Genomic DNA, 27047 nt, shown 5'->3' with positions numbered 1-27047 from the left:
CTGCAAATGTGCCCCCCCAAAACAATTTAGTTGGATATCCTTGACTTAGAGACAATCGTCCACATTTTCGATTCTGAAAAGCCTTCTGTGTAACTCAAATTTGGAAAAGTATCCTACCAAAAGTTCGCTGCAACCTGCCGAAGGTGAGTCTCATTATATGTAATCAGTATTCTACCATAGACAGCAAGAGCAACTTCTACCCAACTAAAACCACTGATAGTAAAATGCGGACTTGACAACAAAGGTCAGTAAATCATTAGGACTCACCTTTGGAGAGGACATTGTATAATGGACTTCCTGTAATCCACTTGTGTGAAATTGTTCAGGTAAGGTACAGACGGGTTTATGGTTTATGCTGTATATATGATACAGCATCATATATACGGTCCATCACAAAAAAGTGAGTACATGAAGCATTTTAATGACACAAAAGACAATACAACAGAACCAAAAAATTGGATACGATAAACCAGCCTCATACCATGACAGTGCCACCAATATGCTTGACTGTAGGCAAGACACAACTATTTTTCTACCTGTGTTGCCACTTATTTAGACAATAATAGAGTGTTGACTTACTTTCAGTAGATAGTAAATCTATACATTGACTTGGGGTATCCCAGTCCTATACTGATAAACATGTACTAAAAATTCAGATTATATTGGCCTGCATTTAGGAAAGTCCAATATAAGTTGCTAACATATTTTCCTGTTATATTAGCAGACAGGTAATATTTGCCTCCATTTAAGAGCCTTTTAAGAGTCTTTACTTCTAAGAACTGTAAAAGCAATCATACAAAAAATAAAGTATGTCAATATAACCTAGATGAGATACAACATGACATTCCAACACAAAAGAAATGCATTGGAAAAAAATTTGATAGCTCGATGCTAACTTACATTCGATAAGACATACGTCTGCATTAGTATTATTGATTTTACAGGGCATGGGCTTCACGGTGGAAGAGGGATTAGTGTGTCTGCTTCACAATACGAAGGTCTTGCAGTCCTGGGTTCAATCCCAGGCTCGGGATCTTTCTGTGTGGAGTTTGCATGTTCTCCCTGTGAATGCGTGGGTTCCCTCCGGGTACTCCGGCTTCCTCACACTTCCAAAGATATGCACCTGGGGATAGGTTGATTGGCAACACTAAATTGGCCCTAGTGTGTGAATGTGAGTGTGAATGTTGTCTGTCTATCAGTGTTGGCCCTGTGATGAGGTGGCGACTTGTCCAGGATTTACCCCGCCTTCTGCCCGATTGTAGCTGAGATAGCCGCCAGCACCCCCCGCAACCCCAAAAGGGAATAAGCGGTAGAAAATGGATGGATGAATGGATTTTACAGGGCAATTTTATCACCTCCAAAATTAGCCATCAAAAGTAAAACTAAAATGTATAATACAATCAACGTATGTATAATACGTGCAATAGTTGCCATTTGTAAGGCTAAACAAAGACTACTTCCTGACAACTACAAAATGCCTGGGACAACATGAAAAAATAACTACTTGTAAATGACACCCACAAGTGTAAGAAAAAACAATATAACAACTGAAGCACTTGTGGTCACAACAATATATCAATTGATCAAACATTTTCTAGCATTCCACACTGCAAAATCAGTAGAAAAAAGTATGTATTATTCATGCTGTTATGATACCAGATCGATATTGGTGTCAGCCATTCGTCAAGGCTGCAACATTAGTATGGAAAGTGAAAAAGTTGTTTGAGGACACTGACTAATCTTAATTATAGCCACGTTAACTTCCAATAGTATAAAGCCTTGCGAAGATGTGATGGAATCGTTGTACATATAGTAAGCTGTATTGAGGATTGAGCCTCTCCAAGACGCTGAGTTTTGAAGGACACTGAAAGCATTAGATACAAAAAAAATTGCATCATTTTAAATTTTTGATTGCATTTTGAGTGTTTTTCTTGTTGATTAATTTTTGAGATGAGATGCCCATGAAGACAACTAGTGAAACTCTTAGTGTGAGTTTGTGGAAATTACACATCAAATCTCTGGGGTTAATTATGCACTTGTGCCTAGGGGGCAGAGCATGAATGCAGATTAGCTGGTCCCATTCTACTGAAGAACATGTAGAGCGTAATTTACACTCTATATCAAGGGTCCCCAAACTAAGGCTGCGTGTGTATATATATATATATATTAGGGTGTGGGAAAAAATCGATTCGAATACGAATCGTTTATGTTGTGCGATTCAGAATCGATTCATATTTTTAAAAAATCTATTTTTTTTTTTTTTTTTTAATCAATCCAACAAACCACTAAACAGCAATACCATAACAATGCAAACCAATTCCAAAACCAAACCTGACCCAGCAACACTCAGAACTGCAATAAACAGAGCAATTGAGGGGACACAAACACGACACAGAAAAAAACAAAAGTAGTGAAACAAAAAGGAATATTATCAACAACTGTATCAATATTAGTTATAATTTCAGCATAGCAGTGATTAAAAATCCCTCATTGACATTATCATTAGACATTTATAAAAATTAAAAAAACAACAATAGTGTCACAATGGCTTACACTTGCATCGCATCTCATAAGCTTGACAACACACTGTGTCCAATGTTATCACAAAGATAAAATAAGTCATATTTTTGGTTCGTTTAATAATTAAAACAAATTTACATTATTGCAATCAGTTGATAAAACATTGTCTTTTACAATTATAAAAGCTTTTTACAAAAATCTACTATGCAAGCATGTCAGCAGACGGGGGTGGATCCTGTTGAAATCCTATGTATTGAATGAATACGGAATCCTTTTAAATCGGGAAAAAAATCGTTTTTGAATCGAGAATCAAATCGAATCAAATCGAAAAAATCGATATATTATCGAATCTTGACCCCAAGAAGTGAATTATATTTATACATAGCGCTTTTTCTCTAGTGACTCAAAGCGCTTTACGTAGTGAAACCCAATATCTAAGTTACATTTAAACCAGTGTGGGTGGTACTGGGAGCAGGTGGGTAAAGTGTCTTGCCCAAGGACACAACGGCAGTGAATAGGATGGCGGAAGTGGGGATCGAACCTGCAACCCTCAAGTTGCTGGCACGGCCGCTCTATCAACCGAGCTATACCGATATTGAATCGAATCGTGGGACACCCAAAGATTCACAGCCCTAATATATATATATATATATATATATATATATATATATATATATATATATATATATATATATATATATATATATATATATATATATATACATACATACATACATACATACACACACATATATATATATATACACATACATACATACATACATATATATATATACACACATACATACATACATACACACACATACATAAATACATACATACATACATACATACATATATATATATATATATATATATATATATATATATATATATACATATATATATATATATATATGTATATATATATATATATATATATATATATATATATATATATATATATATATATATATATGTCTTGATTGGATTATCCAGAGAATAGTGCTCGATACCGTGGTAGAGCGCAATATATAGGTGTGGGGAAAATCACAAGACTACTTCATCTCTACAGAACTGTTTCATGAGGGGTTCCCTCAATCATCAGGAGATTTTAATGGAAGCATTCACATACAATGGTTTATATAGGGCACAGAGTGGGTGGGTACAGGCAGGCGTAGGGTGTGGTGATTGGCTCATGTGTTACCTAGGAGGTGTTTCTGTCTGTGGCGGCATGTTGAAATGATTTCGCTGCGCTTGTTGAGGGATGATAGATCTGGATGATATATAATAAACAGTTTCTCTTTTAAGCATAGGTTGCATCTTTTATTACCACTGTTGTAAGGTGTGCTGGATGCAAGAATTTGCCATGTTATTGAATATTCAACATTATTGTCTTTGAGGTTCCAAATGTGTTTGCTGAGTTCTGTAGAATTCCGCAAAGTCTGGTTTCTAAAGGAGGCGTTGTGATTATTCCATCTTGTTTTGAACGCTCCTTCGGTTAATCCTACGTACGTGTCGGATGTGTTAATGTCCTTGCGTATTACCTTTGCTTGGTAAACGACTGATGTCTGTAAGCACCCTCCGTTGAGAGGGCAATCAGGTTTCTTGCGACAGTTACATTCCAGAGTCGTTTAGTCTGGGGGTGGGCAGTCCTTTTGCAATTGCTTTGTTGTGGTTTATAATGATTTGTTGTATGTTATTCATACAGCTGTAGCTCAATTTAATGTTGTTCTTGTTGAATATTTTTCTTAGGGTGTTGCCTTTGGGGAAGTGTTTGTCGATCAGAGTGAGGAACTTGCGGCCGATGTTGGTTGAGACGTTTTTACTGAATGGCGGATTGTACCAGATGATGTTGTTTCGTTTTCTGCTCTTTTTTGGTTGGTTTCCTGGAGTGGGCTCATAGGTGAGGGTGAAGTTGTATCCGCTTTCATCAAGTGCTTTCTGGTACGGGGGGGTTGCTTGGTCGAATTCAGCTTTGCTAGATGACAGCATCGATAGCCTTTTATTAATTCCGGTAGGTATTTTTTTTGTGGTGGTGGGTGGGTGGTTGCTGTCATGGTGCACGTATCGGAGTGTTGTGTTGGGTTTCGTGAATGGTTGGTAGCTGTTATTTCTCAGGTTGAAAGTGACGTCGAGGAAGTTGACGGTTTGCTTGTTGGCTTCAATCGTGATCCGTAGGCCGTTTTCTTTGAAGATTTGGCATATGCGCTTCTTGGTGTTCTCGCTGCTCCTTGGCGAGGCGCGGCACACTGCCAGTCCGTCATCACGGTAAATACCAAGGTTCAGGTTGAGGCTAGCAAGCTGGGAGAGGAGGAAACTCCCAACGAGTTCGCACGTTTCTGCTCCGTCAAAACTCCCCATAGTAACGTCAAATGTTGAATTGTTCTTTTTTTGCCATATATATATATATATATATATATATATATATATATATATATATATATATATATATATATATATATATATATATATGTATATATATATATATATATATATATATGTATCCGGCCAAATTATTTTAATCCCATGTGGGTTTGGAACCAAAACGTTTGCCGACCACTGCTATGTGCGCTTGAATATTTTTTCCCACTGCGACATGAAGACCCATTGAATTGAATGTGACATACCTTTGCTATCAAGATCCAATAGCGATGATCAGCTGAAGTTGATTTCTGCTTTGTGGGTGGATATGATGTGTATGTAAAGATACAGATCCTCTTATCTAATGCCTGAAGCATCTCATTTTAAGTCAACAGCCGCCATTATTCCTCATAGTGGGAGGCTGGAGGTCAGAAAGAACGCATTCCACTTTCCGGATTCTTTTAATACCATGGGACACTCAAGCCTGTCAACCAACGGGTCTTTGGTAATTTATTTGTTTTGTATTAAGTAAAAAGCACCACCTATTTTCATGTCTAATTGCCGATGGAATTAACATTTCAGTACACCTTTGGGTTTAAAGAGCACAACAGTGAAGAGGGATCAAGCTGAGAATTATGTCGGTCATCCACTCCCCTGTCCGTCCTTATCCATCACTCCGTTGACAGCCGCATCACAAATGGCAGAGGCAGTTTGATATTTGGTGCAGAGGTACATGGAACAGAGGCTAGCCAGATTCCAAGGCTGACTTGGCTCTTGCTAATGTGACGGTTCTCTCCCAGGTTGAATGTGACGTTTGACAAATGGATGCCGATACACCTTCTGCTGTCCAGCCAGTCACACACACATCGCCACAGGCGTTTAAACGAGGCAGGGAACTTTAAAATAAAAGGAGTTTTGGCCCTTTGACTCTATGAATTACTCCAGAATCTATACTATAAATGCATCACTGTGATATGTGGAGACCCACTAACATACCAGACCAGCTGTTGAAATTGATTATGTCCACGTAAAATGAGTTATATCTACCTGCTTACACATGGCGCGCATATGTTCAAATCTGCTCATGTATTCCCATATATCAGAAATAATTGGGCAACTAGAACAGTTTTCATAACTACAGCTATACCTCATCTTAGGAGTGCCCAGCTTGTTTCATTTTTTAAATTGCAAGAAAACATTTGAGGTAAAAGCATCCCCGCCATAAGATGTTAAAAGCATCCCCGCCATAAGATGTCAAAGTAAAACCCGTACGATGCACCAAAAACTTCTGGTCTTACTCACCAGCATTAGCTGATAGCTGGAGATGGTCATTGTTTTTACAACCATTGGACAAAAGAAAGTGGGTCTTTGACACATGGTGGAGGTTGAAATACATTTTTACCTCGGAAACTGTAAAACCAAGTTAGCGGAGGGTTAGAAGAATATTAGACTTGAAGTCCAGTCATTACAGACTTCACCTTTGGAACACTCCCGACCAAGGTCTTCCGCCCCAGTTAAGAAGGGCTTCGTTTGGTAAATAAAATGGATCTACTGTGCTCTGAGGGAAGATTTTAGCATATGCATCCAACATCACTACTTATCTTTTACTTTTTTTCCAATGTAAGTCCTTGGTGGAAAACTGTATGTAAATTTTCAGATTTAGCCAAAGTCTGAATAACTTAATGAAATACACACATTCTGACTGAAAAAGTTAAAGTACCACTGACAGTCACACACACACTAGGTGCGGTGAAATTACCCTCTGCATTTGACCCATCCCCTTGTTTCACCCTCTGGGAGGTGAGGGAGCAGTGAGCAGCAGCAGTGGCTACGCTCAGGAATAATTTTGGTGATTTAACCCCCAATTCCAACCCCTGATGCCGAGTGCCAAGCAGGGAGGCAATGGGTCCCATTTTTATAGTCTTTGGTATGACTCGGCCGGGGTTTGAACTCACGACCTACCGATCTATGGGCACTAACCACAAGGCCACCGAGCAGGCTTGAAGTCCAGTCATTACAGACTTCACCTTTTGAACACTCATGACCAAGGTCTGCAGCCCCAGTTAATAATGGATCCACTGTGCTCTGATGGAAGATTTTAGCATGTGTGACATCTTATGCATCCGACATCACTGCAGCTCTGCTTAACTTTTACTTTTTGGCAATGGATGGTAAAGTCGTCAGTGAAAACTGTGTGTGTAAATTATCAGAATCAGCCAAAAGTCTGAATAATATTAATGAAATACACAATATCTGACTGACTTCCTCAGTTTGATGACCCAAATATGTGCAAACAAGCAATTAAAGTCACATTTCCATAACATGTTGCCCTCAGAGATACAGCAACATTTCTTACACAACCAATTTGATAAAGAGAACCTACCCGAGTTGCAATCATCTCCAGCAAAGCCATCCTGGCACACACAGAAGCCCTCCTTGCAGATTCCCTTCTTGCTGCAGTTGTTGGCACAGTACACCATCGAGCAGTCCTCCCCCACATACCCGGGCCGGCACTGGCACGTCCCGTTCACGCACAGCCCCTGGTCCGAGCAGTCGTTCACGCACCTCCCGACCATGCAGTCCTCTCCGGAGAAGGAGTCCTCACACACGCACTCCCCGTCGATGCACAGGCCGCGGCCCGAGCAGTCGGCGGGACAGCGCAGCTCGGAGCAGTTTTCGCCTGAAAAGTCACGGTCGCACACACACTCTCCATCGATGCACACACCCTGGCCGGAGCAGTCATCCTGGCAACGGGGTTCTGAGCAGTTTTTGCCGGTCCAGCCTTCGTCGCATATGCAGCCGCAAATGTCCAGGCTGAAACTGCCATGGCCGTTGCATCCTGGGAAAAAGTCAAAACGGGCTGGGGAAGATATAAAGGAACTAATGTTTTAAAAATCAACAACAATAATTTATTTTATACAAAACTTTTCAATCACAGTGATGATGGTGAACTAAAGGTGATACAGCTGAAGATCACTAACCAATGGATGGGTTCTCTCCGCAGCAACCGTTTCCACATTGAGCCCGCAGCATAGACACTTCTCTTTCCAACATCTCCATCCTTGTGGCCAGCTGTTGGATTGTGACCGTCGCCGCACAACCACACGCCGATTTTGGGATGTGGATACGATGAGTAAAGGTTACCTAAAGAAGGACAGTATTGGTGGGTATACAATTGCCTTCATTGATTGACAGTAAAGTAGATGAAAAAAAAACTACCTGGCTGTCAGCATCCATTGTCTGTTCAATGTACTCTGTCGGCCCAACTGGGTCCAGTGGTCCTTCTACAGAGGCTCTGGACCCTAGCTCAGCACGGGGGTCTTGGGAAGACATAGATTAAGACTTTAGACCAGTGGTTCTCAACCTTTTTTGAGTAATGTACCCCCTGTGAAAATTGTTTTAAATCAAGTACCCCCTAATCAGAGCAAAGCATTTTTGGTTGAAAAAGATAGATAAAGAAGTAAAATACAGCACTATGTCATCAGTTTCTGATTTGTTAAATTGTATAATAGTGCAAAATATTGCTCATTTGTAGTGGTCTTTCTTGAACTATTTGGAAAAAAAGATATAAAAATAACTAAAAAACTTGTTGAAAAATAAACAAGTGATTCCATTATAAATAAAGATTTCTACACATTGAAGTAATCATCAACTTAAAGTGCCCTCTTTGGGGATTGTAATAGAGATCCATCTGGATTCATGAACTTAAGTCTAAACATTTCTTCACAAAAAAATAAATCTTTAACATCAAGATTTATGGAACATGTCCACAAAAAACGCAGAATACCCAAAAAACACTTATTTAGATCCACAAAGGAAGGGGGACTGGGTCTTCCAATGTTCAATAATTATTATTGGGCATCAAATCTGAATGCATTGACCTATTGGAAGATGGGGTTCCCAAAAAATGAATCTCTTGAGTCTGCTTCCTTATGGCTGAAATTGGAACTGCAGTCATTAGTTAAACCCTATACATCATTGCTATCTCTACTTTTTACTAAACCAGTCTCTTCAATTAAATCAATAAGTCATAGTGTAGTCGTACGAAATTCTCTCAAAATTCTTTCTCAATTTAAAAAACAATTGAATATTTCGAATGTAACTATGTATTCACCAATATGTCACAGTCACGCAATTATTCCATCGATAACAGATAAAACATTTTTAACTGGTACACAAATGGAATTAAATGCATAAAAGACATTTATGTCGAGGACAGTCTTGTGTCATTTGAGCCATTGCGAATCAAATTTAATTTGTCCAAATTCGGTTGGTTTTGCTATTTGCAGGTAAAAACATTTATTAAAGAAAACATTTCAAAGTTTCTGCTAGTAGATGAAAAACATCCTCTTTTAGAATTATTTAATTATCACCCACAAGTAAAAAGCTTATTCCCAAATTTGCAGGCTGCTTCATTATGCCCGTGACATCAGCAGACAGTGTTAAAAGAGCATGGGAACACAACTAAGAACAACAATACCCAATCAGCAATGGGAACAGACACTCTCTCAAATTCACAAGTGCTCAATTAACAGCAGACATAGGCTCATGCAGTTTAAAGTGATTCATTGTTTTTACTATTCTAAAGTTTTATTACACAAATTTTATACTGATACATCTCCACTTTGTGATACATGTAAATCTGCTGAAGGGTCATTGTCTCACTCGTTTTGGGGATGTCCAATTATTCAATCATTTTGGTCCAGCATTTTCTTTTTTTACTCGGGGGTATATCAGAGAAAACTTGTCCCTGACAGGGATATAATCTTGTTTGGGTGGTCTTCAGAAACACAAAAGCTTCCAAAATATATTACAACTGTGTTGCTGCTTGGGATGGTCTTGGCCAAAAGACTCATTCTCAGAGACTGGAAAACCCCATCTGCACCAAACTTCAGGAACTGGTTAAATGAACTTGTGAATGTAATGATTCTTGAAAAATTAAGATTTATAAACTCTACAAATATGAATAAATGGGAACTAACCTGGAAACCTTTACTGACATATTGAATCATAACTTACAGACATTTAAGAAAAACAAAACTGCCATCTTTTCTGTAGTTATTTTTTGTATTGATTCTACACTACAATTGTTTTTTTGTGTGTCACTTTTTAAATGGTTTTGTCATGGATTACTTGCTTTTTTTTTGTTGTGATTATTGTTTTGTATTGATCAAGCCCTGTCATTTTTCCTTTTTTTTTTTCCTTTTTGAGTGTGTATGGTGGACAGGCCCTAGGGAGGTGATTTTGTGATCACTTCCTGAGGATCCTAAATGCAGAAGAATATTCAGCCATTTTGTTATGGTCTGGATAGCCTGCTGATCATAAGCGGCAGCGGGATATATATATATATATATATATATATATATATATATATGTATACAATATTTGGGTGTCTTTTCTAATGATGTCTATGCTGTGAACCTTGGGTTGTTAAGGTTTGAGTGCACCTCTCTCCTCGGGTGTGTATGTGAGTGTGTATGAGTGGATATGTGCCTGAATGAAGGGTTTGCGTGAGCAAAGTATGACTGTTTAATGTAATTTTAACTGTAAAATCGGATAAAATATATTTGCAAAAAAAAAAGAATTAAACCATCTTTATATGTGTTGTTGTATATATAGCAAGCCTTTTTTGTGATTTAGGGATACACACCTTCCACTCCACCCTGAGAAAACTGATGTTTAAGTTTATAAGTAGACTGCAGGGGTCCAGGAATGATCTTATTATACATATAACCAATCCTAGGTGTAGTTCTGTCAGGTACCAATCCTATATATGGAAACACTGGTATCTGTGACTTTTATAGCATGTGTAGACGCATTTTTTTAAGTATACATATATATATATATATATATATATATATATATATATATATATATATATATATATATATATATACCGCCTTCCGCGCGGTTGTAGCTAAGATAGGCACCAGCGCCCCCCGCAAGCCCAAAGGGAATAAACGGTAGAAAATGAATGGATGGAGACACATATATATATATATATATATATATATATATATATATATATATATATATATATATATATATATATATATATATATATATATATATATATATATATATATAAACATTTTTTATTGCTGTTTTGATGTATTTATTAGATGTCTTTTACTGAACATGTACAACATGTTTTTTTTTATTTTATGTGATAATGCCTTTTATACCGTTTTTTTTTTTTATGTACTGTATGTAATTGTATGTCTATTTGGACAATGAAGTCTGTAATAAAACTTGATTGATTATATAAATCAAAGGCACAATGAGCAGATCCCTGCTGATTTCCCGTAATGCCCAGAAGACCAGAAGACAAGTATCAGTAGGATTCCCAACATGACACGAGGTCTAGTAGATCTTTTCAATTTCAAAATAACAAACTTCATTACTGTGTGTGTACTGATTTCCGAATCTAAGGCATTCTAAAAGTGTACATACAGTTCAAGAATAGGAAGTTAATTTAAACCACGGGTGTCAAACTCATTGTAGCTCAGGGGCCTCAAAGGGGGAAAAACAATTCCCACGTGGGCCGGACTGGTAAAATCATGGCATAATAACTTAAAAATAAAAAGAACTTCAGAATATTTTCTTTGTTTTGCTTTGATCAAAAATAGAACAAGCACATTATGAAAATGTACATTTTACAAAAAATTATCATGGAAAAACACGTCAAGTTAGTTGAACATTCTGAGGAAAAAAAAATTGTGAAGTTTAAAAAAAAAACAGTCTCAGTGTATTTACAAAAGCATTAAACTTTAAGCACACATTTTTACAATGGAGTTCAGGGTGTGCAACTCGCTTTCAACCAACTGCGAGCCCTGTAGGGAACTGTAACTACTACCAAGATGATGGTCATGTTGACTTAAGTCTTTGCATCTTACCGTTTTGTTATTTCATCCATTGAGTGGATAATTTACGAGGAAAGAATGTATTGTGCGTTGATACTGTAACAGGAGAAGCTTTTTGCTTGCACCTGCGCTGATTGGAGTATCAGCAGCCAATCTGGAGGGTGATTAAAGTCAGCTGACACTTCATTTTTAAAGAGTGTCATGTGTGATGTGGCTTGCATTCAAATTGCTATTGCAAAAAAACTAAAATTGCTTTTGCAACATCCAGTGGACACATTTAGAACCGCAGTTTCTTTCAATAAAAATATTGCATGTCATTTTTATACTTAGGAAACTCATCTTGCAGGCCATGGGCCAGATTAAATGGGCCAAATGTTTGACATAAATCCCCCCATCCCCATCCATCACCCACACAAAAAATAAAAAAATAAAAAAAATAAAAAAGCCATTCTCACCCCCTCCGGGTCCCGGCGGTGCAGACGCAGCAAGGTCAACCGAGCAAAGAGATTCCACAGGTACGTTGATGTTATAAACGTGGTTGAAGACCAAAGGTTGCTCCCTCATTGTCTGGTTGGACACGGGGCCCGAGGTATCCCCATCTGGGATCTGTCTCCTCACTCGCGTTGTTCTGACCAGTCCGTTGTCTCCAGATGGTGCTGCATTAGCAGCAACCTAAGGTGGGAGACCATAACGGAGTGTTGAGTGATGCGTTCTGGTTTTAATACATATTTTTGGTTCAAATTTAAAACATTTTGTATCTTTGAAAAAAAACTGTTAAGTGGAATAGTCAGTTCCAGATTTAAACTTTAGCGAACATAAAAACATGTTGATTGAAAAACATTGTAGTAGATGAAAAAATACTCTGCACAACTGATGATATGTTATACTTTGTTAAATTAGAAATAATAAGGTATCTGCGTAAAGTCTTTTAATAATTTCTAATGCTTTGGTTATCATCCTACTTTTTTGTGTGGCGATAAAACACAACGAATATACAAAACATAACATATAAAATCTGGTATATATCTCACGATATACAAATGCTGTTTCCATATAAGTTGGGAAATTGTGTTAGATGTAAATATAAACGGAATGCAATGATTTGCAAATCATTTTCAACCCATATTTTGTTGAATATGCTACAAAGACAACATACTTGATGTTCAAACTGATATATATATATTTTTTTTTGCAAATAATCATTAACTTTAGAATTTGATGCCAGCAACACGTGACAAAGAAGTCGGGAAAAGTAGCAATAAATACTGATTAAGTTGAGGAATGCTCATCAAACACTTATTTGGAACATCCCACAGGTGTGCAGGCTAATTAGGAACAGGTGGGTGCCATGATTGGGTATAAAAACAGCATCCTGAAAAATGCTCAGTCTTTCACAAGAAAGGATGGGGCGAGTTACACCCCTTTGTCCACAACTGCGTGAACAAATAGTCAAACAGTTTAACAACAATGTTTCTTAAAGTGCAATTGCAAGAAATTTAGGGATTTCAACATCTACGGTCCATAATATCATCAAAAGTTTCAGAGAATCTAGAGAAATCACTCCACGTAAGCGGCATGGCCGGACACCAACATTGAATGACCGTGACCTTCGATCCCCCCCCACTGTATCAAAAACCGACATCAATCTCTAAAGGATATCAGGAACACTTCAGAAGACTACTGTCACTAAATACAGTTCGTCGTTACATCTGTAAGTGCAAGTTAAAGCTCTACTATGCAAAACGAAAGCCATTTATCAACAACATCCTGAAACGCCGCCGGCTTCACTGGGCCCGAGATCATCTAAGATGGACTGATGCAAAGTGGAAAAGTGTTCTGTGGTCTGAAGAGTCCACATTTCAAATTGTTTTTGGAAATATTCGACATCGTGTCATCCGAACCAAAGGGGAAGCGAACCATCCAGACTGTTATCGACGCAAAGTTGAAAAGCATCTGTGATGGTATGGGGGTGCATTAGTGCCCAAGGCATAGGTAACTTACACATCTGTGATGGCACCATCGATGCTGAATGGTACATACAGGTTTTGGAACAACATATGCTGCCATCTCATCGCCGTCTTTTTCATGGACGCCCCTGCTTATTTTAGCAAGACTATGCCAAGCCACATTCAGCATGTGTTACAACAGCATGGCTTCATAAAAAAAAAAAAGAGTGCGGGTACTTTCCTGGCCCAACTGCAGTCCAGACCTTTCTCCCATCGAAAATGTGTGGCGCATTATGAAGCGACAACGGAGACCCCGGACCGTTGAACGACTGAAGCTCTTTATAAAACAAGAATGGGAAATAATCCCACTTTTAAAGCTTCAACATGTAGTTTCCTTGGTTCCCAATTGTTTATAGAGTGTTGTTAAAAGAAAAGGTGATTTAACACAGTGGTAAACATGCCCTTTCTCAACTACTTTGGCACGTGTTGCAGCCATGAAATTCTAAGTTAATTATTAATTGCAAAAAAAAATAAAGTTTATGAGTTTGAACATCAAATTTCTTGTCTTTGTAGTGCATTCAATTGAATACGGGTTGAACAGGATTTGCAAATCATTGTATTCCGTTTGTATTTACATCTAACACAATTTCCCAAATCATATGGAAACAGGGTTTGTATATATGTGTGTGTATATATATATATATATATATATATATATATATACAGTATATATATATATAGATATACTTATACATATATACACACACACACAAGCGTCAGGTGAGGTGAATACATATACCCTGTAGCGAATCAATTCATCTTTACAATTGACTTTGATTATGTCGACTACTTGTTGCAGTGCTAATGAACAAAAACAACCCGGTATTTAAAAAAAAAGTGTGAAATTGTTACCTGTAGAGCCAGAAAGAGAACAAAAGCCAGGAAGCAGCCTGATGTTGGCAAGGTGGCCATGCGATGCTTCTGAGCCAGGTGCATGCTGGGAACAAACCTCAACGGTTCACTCTCGTCACACCTATTGAGGATTGATTGGAGGGGAAAAACGCTAAATACATTTGAATATCACAAAAGGTAAATGTCAAGGGAAATTAAGAAATGAGTATCCCTCAGAGTGTATTTAGATCATTATCAATCTCTTTCTAGTTAAAGCAGTCTTCAAAAGCTGGTTATCCCTGTTAGACTTTCATTGCTGCTTGCCTTCGTCATCAATACCGTTGCTGCGTTCATGCCTGCCTGCGTGTGTGAAGGGAGTCCCTGTACTATCATCCGTAAATTGAAAATAAATACCTTTGATCAGATGTAGAATAATTGGTTTCGGTGAGCGGAGGAAATACAAAATAAAAAATGAATTCCAGGGATTAAAGTGCTCGCTAAGAACCTTTGAATGTATTTCACTGTGCAATAGCAGACATTTGATCTCTCCACATGGGAGAAATACAGAAGTGCTGCTCGGGGAGAGAGCTGATAGACGGATTTCAGGAAAGACTGGCGTATGAGCGAGGCCGCTGTAATCCTCTCTCCGCGGAGTTGGGAAGGGAGAGAAGAGTAATAAATGTTACAGAACATATGGGCGAAGAAGGTACGGAGCCCCTAAAGGGATATGGAGGGAAAACAATGTTTTGCGAGATCTCGCAATACTTTTTGGGAGATCCACCAGTGGCGGACCGGTACTTTTCAGAGGCGGTATAGTACCAAACATGATTCATTGGTAACGCGGTACTATACTATCAATCATCAATCAATCAATGTTTACTTATATAGCCCTAAATCACTAGTGTCTCAAAGGGCTGCACAAACCACTACGACATCCTCGGTAGGCCCACATAAGGGCAAGGAAAACTCACACCCAGTGGGACATCGGTGACAATATTGACCCAGTGGGATGTCGGTGACAATGATGAGTATGAGAACCTTGGAGAGGAGGAAAGCAATGGATGTCGAGCGGGTCTAACATGATACTGTGAAAGTTCAATCCATAATGGATCCAACACAGTCGCGAGAGTCCAGTCCAAAGCGGATCCAACACAGCAGCGAGAGTCCCGTTCACAGCGGAGCCAGCAGGAAACCATCCCTGTACCTTCACCAATCAAAAATACAAAATGGTGCGTGGTATTTAAACACTATGGTCTGTGGGTCCACCCTCAGCTTACCTTTAAACCACATGTTGATTATATTTGTAAGAAAATGTATGGCTGTTTGGGTTCTGTCTACAGATCAATTCGTTGTTTTTCATTTCCAGTTAGGAAAATAATAAGGTTACTTCCGACACTAGATTATGCAGCTGTTGTTTACCAAAACACTAGAGACTATCCTCAAACCTCTCAACAATTTATATCATTATTTATGCAGATTTGTCCTGAGTTGTCCATTCAGAACTCACACTGTCTCATGTACAATACTGTTGATTTGGGTTTATCTTAAATCAAGGTGTCACTTTCATTGGGTTTTGTTTTATTCTATTTTTAAACGTATTTATTTACATGTTCTACCATGCTCTAAACCATACTTGCCAACCCTCCCGAATTTTCCGGGAGAATCCCGAATTTCAGTGCCTCTCCCGAAAATCTCCCGGGACAACATTTCTCCCGAATTTCTCCCGATTTCCAGCCAGACCAGAGTGAGGACAGCCTGTCGTCAAGTCCGCTTTTCCTCCTTATTAAACAGCGTGCCGGCCCAGTCACGCATGTTATAAGGTGACATCTACGGCTTTTGGAGCTCAGTGCGCAACTGCACACACAACAAGCAGGAGACTATTATATATGTCTCCGTTATCCATAGGTTTATCCATAACCCATAAAATAGGCAGGCACAGAGATATTTCTCAGCATGTGTTTATTCCATCTGGCACGTTAATACACTGACACACAAAAACATCCAGATTCCCATCATGCATTGTTTCAAAATTACGGCAAGTAGTAATGTCCAAAACCATAACAGAGACGAAGCAGAAGAACGAAGGAGTGACAGTCATGGCGACGACGAGTAAGAAGAAGAAGTACGCTTGCAAGTTCCAAAAGGATTGGAAACAATAATTTAATTTCATCCAGAACAGATCGAAGGGGAAGGTGTATGCTAGGGAGAGATGGAAATTTCCAGACTCTGGTGCATTTGATGATGGCACTTCTGTGCGTTCCAGACAGCAAAGCATCATCAGAGAGGGTGTTGATCATGGTTAGAAAGATAGTGACGGAGAAAAGAACGGGGATGGACAATTCAATCCTAAACTCACTCCTTTCCTGCAAATTGAATTTCACGGATGCTGCCCATACCTGTGCTTCTTCAAAAGCTGTGCTACTGGCTGCAAACAAAGCATTGCACTTCAAATACAACAATGAGTAGAGGAGTGTTATGTGTGTGTATGTGTGTAAATAAATGAACACTGAAATTCAATTATATATACAGTATATATATATATATATATATATATATATATATATATATATATATATATATATATATATATATATATATATATATATTAGGGGTGGGCAAATTAATCCATTAATTACAAGTTAACTCATCAATCTATTAACGCCGACAATTATTTTATCGCACATTTGCGTATGTTGTTTACATGCTTTTATTTTGTTAACGCATGTTCTTAACAAGATGGCGTCGAAGGGCTCTTGGTAAAGATGGAACATTTGGCAAAAATACCGGACAATTCTGCAAATTTCATGGCTGGCTTACAGCGTGGTCACTCCGGGATCACTTACGACCGCCAGACAATTCTGAATGTGGATTGATCGGGCCGTTTTGGACTGAATGACGCGTGCTTGCTAGACTGGCTAGCTAGCAATGGAATACATTGCCGGCTACATCCAGCGGCCTGTGAAGCAGCGGAGTATATGTGTCGTCTGTCTATTTATGAGTAATGCAGACGAGGAATGTTGGCTGAGTTCTTAATGTTTGCTTTCAGAGCGTGCATATCACAACATACAAGATGCCGTCATGGCGACACAACCTATACCGGGCTACAGCGCATGCTCGTCACTCCTGTTGCATGCTGGGTAAGGTAGTTCTTTTTTTCCCTGGCTCATAACATCACAATATAGTACCATGTATATGCGTTCAGTTTATCAAAGCACCAAGCAAACAATCGGAAAATTCCCATCATATCAATTCCTAGATATGGTCATAATTATTTTAAGTGCACTACGCAGAATAAACACAACATTATTAATATTGCTACTACGGATAATTTGATCAAAAATTCCCTAAAACAGCCCACTACCTATAATATAGGTTTTTTAAACATTAGATCCCTGATTTAAAAAAATGTTTTTGCTGTTATCTCAGAAATTGCCTGTTCAGATGTTATAATTGTGGCTCAGATATTTATATGTAGATTATATTTATTTTCCATAACAAACAGGATAACTTAAATACCCTGGCAGTGGCAATAAGCTTAAACGTTTGTATTTACATTTTTTGAGTTGATTTTCTTAAAATATGCTATTTAACTGCTACTGTTTAACAGGGACTGATTTAAATTGTGTTTGCACAACAAATGTTTTGGCGCTTTTGTTCATGTGGGAGAATATTCCAATAAAGGTGCACTACACACTACTTTTGAATTCATTATTGGGCTTTGCGTATACAATGCAGTTAATCGCGATTAATCCGAGAAATAATGCGATTAACTTCGATGACAATTTTTAAGCGTTGCCCAGCCCTAATATATATATAATCTCTGAATTCTAGCAATTCATATACTCCTCCCCCTTAACCCCACCCCGGCACGTCCCGCCCACCCCGACCCCGCCCACCTAAACACCCTCCCCCATCTCCCGAATTCGGAGGTCTCAAGGTTGGCAAGTATGCTATAAATAATTTTTAGTTCAGTATACAGCTCCCTATTGTCTTAGATATATGAATTATTCATTGTTTGCGGTCCCTAAAATTCACAAACAGGCCGCAGGTCATTCAAGTGTTAAGGCCCATCTGATAGGAATAATCCTTCTGCTTTTTTAAAGTCCATCACTTCTTTTTTCATCTTTAAATCACATTTATTTTTCCATTTGCAAAGAAGTTGTTCTCGTTTCTGATTTTGAAGTTGCATGACTTTGCTCCTGATGTTGTACCATTGTATTGTATTCTCCTGTACTGGTTTATGTACATGTTTGTGAGCGGGTGTGTTGTGGGGTGCTGTGCAAGTGGTGGAGCAGGGTGTTTTTGTGTGTGTTGTGTTTTATTTTATTGTGTGTTTTATGATTTCTCTATTTGTGTAGGGACCACCCTTAATAACAAGCTGCATCTTAAGGGGTTAACTTTGGACTCTTCACTCAACACAGGCGTCATGACATCAATAAAGTTTTCCTTTGAGCATTCAACACGCATAACCAACCATTTTCGAACTAGGATGAGGTGATAGAAGAAAGGTAAACATATAATACATCTATTTGTGACAGAATAGGATGTGGCTATTTAGCGCCGCCCTAGTGGCTCCCTCAAGTTTTTAAAAAATGTATGAAAAATGGAAAAAGATGAGAGGAAAAAATGTAAAAAATATTTTGTTTTAATATAGATTCTTTAGGAGGACAAACATGACACAAACCTCATGAATTGTTATAAAGCACACTGTTTGTATTAAACATGCTTCACTGATTCAAGTATTTGGTGAGCGCCGTTTTGTCCCACTAATTTTGGCAGTCCTTGAACTCACCGTAGTTTGTTTACATGTATAACTTTCTCTGACTTTCTAAGACGTGTTTTATGCCACTTCTTTTTCCGTCTCATTTTGTCCACCAAACTTTTAACGTTGTGCATGAATGCACAAAGGTGAGTTTTGTTTACGTTATTGACTTGTGTGGAGTGATAATCAGACATATTTGGTCACTGCAAGCTAATCGATGCTGACATGCTATTTAGGCTAGCTATATGTACATATTGCATCATTATGCTCATTTGGTTTCCTTTAAGTTTCCTTTAAGTTTCCTTTAATTCAATTTATATCTCATGACACACTATCTATAAGTAATATGGCTATTTTTTTTTTTTGCGGTTCCAGACATATTGGTTTTTGGTCCAATATGGCTCTTTCAACATTTTAGGTTGCTGACCCCTGGAATAGGAGAAAGTTATGTACAAGTTTTGCTTATGCATCAAATTGCACATAACTGTGGTGGGTTCAAAAACCCTCGAATAAAGTTAGAAACAGAGGTGTCACCAGTTAAAAAAAAATTATGATTAGTATTATCCTCATTTGAAAAATAAAAAGGAAAACCTGACATGTTTAGAATCATATTTTAGTGAAGAATGACAGGTTATATGATTTAAACAAACAAAAAAATCATATTCTGGCAACTTTATATTGCATTTGTCAATATAAAAAGCAGAGCAGAGTAAACAAATCCAGCAATAGGTCTATTCTGTATAATACATTGGAAGAGAGGCCGCGCCAGCAACTTGAGGGTTCCTGGTTCGATCTCCAGCTTCTGCCATCCAAGTCACTTCACCCTTGCCTTTGTTGCGTCACAATTAGCGCCTTGCACGTCAGCTCCCATGCTCCCATGTGTGTATGAATGGGTGAATGTGGAAATTGTGTCAAAGCACTTTGTGTGCCTTGACGGTAGAAAAGCGCTATACATAACACATTTATAACTCAACCTAAGTCATTTCCTAGAAAGTAATGTCTAGTATATTTAATCATAGTTTCATGTTCAAAGCAGTGCGTTTCCAAGCAATTAGCTGAAGCCGTGTCCATTTGGCCTCAACGAGGAGGCTTTAATAAACGCTCTAAACATGGCACTTCTGTGGATGTTATTAATATTTAATCATCCCCAGTTTGAGTCAAGTACAGTTGATTCATTTGATTAAAACAGAAGTTACTAACCATACATTACATACATTCAAGAACACAAAGATGTGGCATCAGGGTAGAGCCCTGCTTGTCGTGATGAAAATGAACAAATTTAATAAAAAAACATAACTTTTTTTTTTCATTAAACTTTTATAAATGCACTGTAGTTTCTGTATGATTACAATATTTTTTTTTAAAAATCACAGCATTTGCACACAAACCTAACATTATGCATCTGGGTCTATTGCTGCCCCACCGTTCTAGTCAGTACTGAACTGTGCAATCTACTAATAAAAGTTTCAATCAATCAATCAAAAGCCTGCGTGGAATTTAGACGAACTTTACTGGCTGGTGTGCTTTACACCATGAATTTTTAGTTTGTACGCTGTAGAAACAATAGTCTATTAAATGTATTTAAAATAAGTGTGACATCATTATCCTTGATCATAATAATAATATATGTATTTTGATTCTAAATCGAAAATAGCTTTTAGAAAAAAACTTTAAAGACGTTTTTTGTCACAGTGGGGTCGCATAGTCATGCACTGGTCGTTTTCCCAAGATGCAGACGGAACTCTGGATGCAGTGGGCAGGTAATAAAATGATTTAAAGTCCATAAATCAGTCAGGATACAAAAATATAGAACAACGCGCCGATAGCATGGGGGCTATGGCGAAGCTTAGCACATGAACAAGAGTCAAGAATCATAGAAATCCTCAACGCAACGTGTTGCATTGAGGAAATAAGACGGCTAGTTTGAGTGTGGCGAAAAACAGGAATAAGTAGCTCTCTGATTATTGGTCGGGAGCAGGTGAGCGTCCCGAACACTAATCAGAGGCAGGTGAAACTAATTTGCACCCATGGCAACTAAAACACAACCGCAGGGGTGCTCAAAACAGGAACTGAGAGAGTCAAAAACTAAAGAAAACATGATCTGGGCAACGGATCATGACATTTTTTTAGTCCATCTCCACACTTACTCGCAGCACGCAGTACAGGTAAGTAGCCAACAGTGTTTTTTGTAAAAACAATTAGCCTGTTCTGAAAATGTTTTAGTATTAGTTTATACCAAATAACATTTTACAGAAATTGGTTTGAGTTCAGAGTTGTGTTGAATCGAAAATTGATTCAGAATATAAACTTCACCCCAACAATCAGAAATCGAATCGAGTTGATGAAAAGTGCCTCTTGTAGTACTCTGACCCACCACACTAAAAGAAGTGGGGCAATCATGTGTCATTACTGTGTTTTATCAGCGAGGAAGCCTGCGTTTGTGTGTACGGTGTACATTTTTTTTAAGTCAAATGCAAGAACGATATCGAAGGTGAGCCACATAAATAAGACCGCCCACAAAACGGCGCATCCTGAAGAGATGCTCAGAAAGCTACTTGAAGATGATCTGTAAAACATAATCTGCAACATTTTGACCAAAGAACCACCATCACGTTACGTAGACCACAAGATAGTGTTTTACATTTAGAAAAAATATTATAATATGACCCCTTTAATGCGCCTTTTGTATGAAAATAGACCTGAATAAACCCGATAATCGGCAGTGCACCTTTTAATTCGGTGCGCCCTATAGTCCAAATAATAGGGTAAGTTATTCACAGGCGCCGATCCCGTGGGTTTTTCGGGGCCCGAGTACCCACGGACAATGCTGAGCACCCAAGTGGGATTGATGGCAACTTTCAATCCTTAAAATTATTTTTTTTAAATCAATCTTCCATCCATCCGTTTTCTACCGCTAGTCCCTTTTGGGGTTGCGGGGGGTCGCTGGAGCCTGTTGTAGTTAATTTTATGGCGGGTTTGGTCCGTTTTACAAAATCATAAAGCCATAAATCATATGGGATATTAACTTTGCTGAACTACAGTCTATCTTTTTTTTAATACACACACAGCAAGCACCCACTGGCAGAAATGTAGATTGGCGACTGTGATCATGTTGTGTTATATTAATTCAAGACTCCATTAGCTCCTGTTTTTTACTCCATTGTTTTGTTTCCATGCCAACCCATTAGTTTTCACCTGTCCCCATGTCAAGCACCTGTTGCCAATCACCACAGTATTATTTAATCCACAGTTGCCAGGTAGACAGCCTGGCGAAATCACCATCTACTCACCCTCTATCACCTTCTACAAACCCATGCTATCCATGCCAATGATCCATGCCCCTTGTCTCGGTCACAGTAAGTGTTTTCGTTATTCATGCCATAGTGCAAGTTTTTGTTTTTAGAGCCAAGTTTTTCTACCTCCCCTGCGAGCGCTTTTCGTTTGTTCCTTTTTATGAATAAAATTAAATATGTCATTACCTTCACGTCATGTCCGGTCAAATCGCTTTGCACCACGGCAAAACAATCCACACCGCAGTCCACGCCTTGACACTATGATCATATTCATACTGTACACTCGTTCAAAAAAATTTCCACCGACTAACCAACCAACTATTTTCGATTTTACTCTGTTTTACTGTAACTGTTTAACAATTTCTTGCCTTAGTTTTAAAGGGGAACATTATCACCAGACCTATGTAAGCGTCAATATATACCTTGATGTTGCAGAAAAAAGACCATATATTCATTTAACCGATTTCCGAACTCTAAATGGGTGAAATTTGGCGAAATAAACGCCTTTCTATTTATTGCTCTCGGAGCGATGACGTCAGAACGTGACGTCACCTAGGTAGTCAATCGGCCATTTTGCCAAACACATTATACACATCGAGTCCAATCAGCTCTGTTATTTTCCATTTTTTCGACTGTTTTCCGTACCTTGGAGACATCATGCCTCGTCGGTGTGTTGTCGGAGGGTGTAACAACACGATCAGGTACGGATTCAAGTTGATTTACGAAGAATACGCATCGATTAGCACGGCATGCTAATCAATGTTAATATGCTATTTACCGGCGATGCTAAGGCAGACATGGCACAGAGATGAATGGATAACCTGCAGATGCATTTCCAACGATAAAGTCAAAGAAATCACAAAGGTGAATTTTGTTGATGTTGTTGACTTATGTGCTAATCAGACATATTTGGTCGCGGCATGACTGCCAGCTAATCGATACTAACATGCTATTTAGGCTAGCTGTATGTACATTTGAAACTATATTTACATCCAGCGTTTCCTTCCACCCACATTTTATGCCAAACAAACACTTACCAATCGACGGATTTAAGTTGATCCAGTGTCACAAGATGCGAAACTTACGATCGTTGGTCTGCACATTTTACCGGCGATGCTAAGGCAAACATGGTCGAATAGCGTCAATAGCTATTCGCTCGATAGCTTCAGTTTCTTCTTCAATTTCGTTTTCGCTATCTGCCTCCATACTCCAACCATCCGTTTCAATACATGCGTAATCTGTTGAATCGCTTAAGCCGCTGAAATCCGAGTCTGAATCCGAGCTAATGTCGCTATATCTTGCTGTGGTAACCGCCACGTTGTTTGTATTGGCATCGCTATGTGACGTCACAGGAAAATGGACAGTGTCTCCGCAGATAGCGAAAATAAGGCACTTTAAAGCTATTTTCAGGGATATTCCGGGACGGGTAAAATTTTGAAAAAAACTTCAAAAAATAAAATAAGCAACTGGGAACTGATTTTTATTGGTTTTAACCCTTTTGAAATTGTGAGAATGTTCCCCTTTAATGGTATTTTTTTTTTTACAGTACAGTCCTGTGGTAAAGTAACACATGCTTTGAATCAATAACCAATGCCTGCAGACATCCACTATAAATACAACACATTTGTGCTGTCTTGTATGGTCTTTTACACTTTTAGGGTTGAGGTTCGATATCACAAGATTGCATTCAGTCCAAGGGTCATAGTGCACATGATGCTCATGTGAGTAGCTTTTTTTTTTTTCCCTCACAAAGGTTCAATTAAGGCTTGATTCCCTTATTCAAAGAGGTTCCACATCCTCCAGGCTCCTCAGCATTGCTCCCATTTATTCTCCTCATGCACTTAGATGAACACATGCAGCCAACACAAACCCCAGAGTCCTGCCGCTGCAACACACACACTCGCACACGCACACGCACATTTACACACACACACATAAGCTGCATCATGTATCAAGTGTTTCCCTCTTGTCACTGTAATAATCGTCCTTCCTGCCTTGATGGTAATTAGAAGTGTCAGTGTGCACGGTTAAATCCCTGCGTATAAAACCTTAATGCACGATTTAATGGCTGTGGTTTGTATGTGTCCAACTGATTCCCCTTATTCCAGGGCAATTCAATAGGTGGCCTGGGGGCCAAATCTGACCCAGGGATGACACTGTACTGTCCCCTGAGTTCAGTTCAAAACTTGAGCGCCACAGCAAAGACTAGCCAGGTGTCTTATCTGGTCTTTGAGCTAGATAAGCCAGTGAAATTGAAGTGCCATCGCATGGAATCGTCCAAAATGTTTTAGTGTCCTGGAGCATTCAAAGTTCCTTTCACCGGAACTTAGGGGCCAAGCCTAACTCCTGAAAAACCAACCCCACACCATAATTCCTCCTCCACCAAATTTCACACTCAGCACAATGCAGTCAGAAATGTACCGTTCTTCTGGCAACCTCCAAACCCACAATGGTCCATCAGAATGAAGTTTGGAGCTCTGTAGCAACTGAATGTGCAGAACGTCTTTGGAATATGCGCTTCAGCATTCGCTGACCCCTCTCTGTCAGTTTACATGGCCTACCACTTGATGGCTGACTTGCAGTTGTTCTCAAACTCTTCACTTTTCTTATATTAAAGTTGACTTTAGGATATTTAGGAGCGAGGAAATTTCACAACTGGATTTGTTGCACAGGTCGCATCCTATGACAGTTCCACACTGGAAATCACTGAGAGCGGCCCATTCTTTCACAAATGTTCATAGAAACAGTCCCCATGCCTAACTGTTTGATTTTATACACCGGGCCAAGTGACTAAGACACATGATTCTTATCATTTGGATGGGTGGCGAATACTTTTGACGATATAGTGTATAATAACCTGGATGAATGCACATTTTCAACATGCAAGCATACTTAAATGAGCAGTCCAAAAATGTTATTTGCCTCTACCTTGTCTTGCTATCATTTCATCTTTGTTGGATCATCCTTTTATCTGAGTTCACTGGCGGTTACATATTGAGACATCCCCCCCTTTCATCCTGCTCATGCTCCCAGTGGAGAAGAAATGAAATCCAACTCTAATGACACTTGGGGTGACGGTTCCTTTCATTGGGCTTTCTCACTGATCACGGTGTGTGCTTTAACACTTGGTATATTCTTCAACCAGACGAGTGTTACTTAATTTAAGTATCGGCATGATGGCTCACTAGTGCAGACGACACAATAGGGGTGCACGAATAACCAATGTGTTGTAAAGGACTGCATTCACCACCTCAGGGTCAACAACCTCGGGAGTGGTTTACAATGCAAAAAGTTCAAAGGAGGACATTCATGAAGAAACTGTTTCCTGTTATCCATCTGTTGTGTTTTTTTGTGATGGCTCTACAGATGTTAGACGTAGAGCGATGCAGATTGTCAGTGCTACAGCAAAATAATCAGGCTTAAAGCGCTGTTTTTACACTCAAGATGTTGTCCTACAACCAGATATTTGGTGCTTTCTGTGCCTTCCATGTCTGACCTGAATATGTGGCCCTTAGCAGAATCGTATCTTTAGAGCAAGATGCAACGAACCTGTCGTCTATCCACAGTGTGAAGGGGCTTCTAAATGCTATCTGAGCTTCATCATTCTGCCGGAAAATAAACTAAGTTCATTCCAAGTCATATGTTGGAAAGAACTTAGAATTAGACTATAGCCATCCATCCATCCATCCATTTTTCTACTGCCTGTCCCTCTTAGACTATTTACAATCTACAATGTAAATAGTCATGAAAATAAAGAAAACACGTTGAATGAGAAGATGTGTGCAAACTTTTGGCCTGTATGGTATATATATATATATATATATATATATATATATATATATATATATATATATATATATATATATATATATATATATATATATACACACACACACACACACACACACACACACATATATATACATATACAGACACGCACATATATACACATATATACATATACACACACACACATATATACGTATACGCACAGTATATGTATGTATATATATATATATATATACACATACAGTATATGTATATATGTAAACATATATATATGTGTATATGTATACACACATATTATATATATATATATATATATATATATATATATATATATATATATATATATATATGTATATATATATATATATATATATATATATATATATATATATATATATATATATATATATATATATATATATATATATATATATATATATATATACACACACACACACACAGTATATATGTACTTTCAAACTGTATAACATATACTGTACTTTCAAACTGTAACTACCCGCTGGTGTAAATGTGTATGTTAAGTGTGTTATGATGTTCATTTTTCCCACTGAACACACCGTGCCGGCGGAGAATGAGGGATTGTTGTTTTGTGTCTGGG

At 38.4% G+C, this 27047-nt stretch overlaps 1 protein-coding gene across 2 annotated transcripts in view; it reads right to left on the bottom strand.

The window, feature by feature from the left end:
• Positions 1-27047, bottom strand: part of tnr (tenascin R (restrictin, janusin)) — a 221649-nt gene that overhangs the window by 152107 nt on the left and 42495 nt on the right. For both annotated transcript variants that reach the window (XM_061920431.1, XM_061920430.1), the window contains exons 3-7: positions 14606-14726; positions 12203-12419; positions 8104-8204; positions 7866-8028; positions 7268-7744 (exon numbers count right to left, since the gene is read on the bottom strand). In XM_061920431.1, the coding sequence (XP_061776415.1) occupies positions 7268-7744; positions 7866-8028; positions 8104-8204; positions 12203-12419; positions 14606-14726 (1079 nt within the window). The remainder of the gene's footprint in view (positions 1-7267; positions 7745-7865; positions 8029-8103; positions 8205-12202; positions 12420-14605; positions 14727-27047) is intronic.

This window comes from Nerophis ophidion, linkage group LG14 (assembly GCF_033978795.1).
Source record: "Nerophis ophidion isolate RoL-2023_Sa linkage group LG14, RoL_Noph_v1.0, whole genome shotgun sequence".
NCBI lineage: Eukaryota > Metazoa > Chordata > Actinopteri > Syngnathiformes > Syngnathidae > Nerophis > Nerophis ophidion.
Note: the sequence above shows the minus strand (reverse complement) of the source record. Positions and strands in the feature narration are given on the sequence as shown.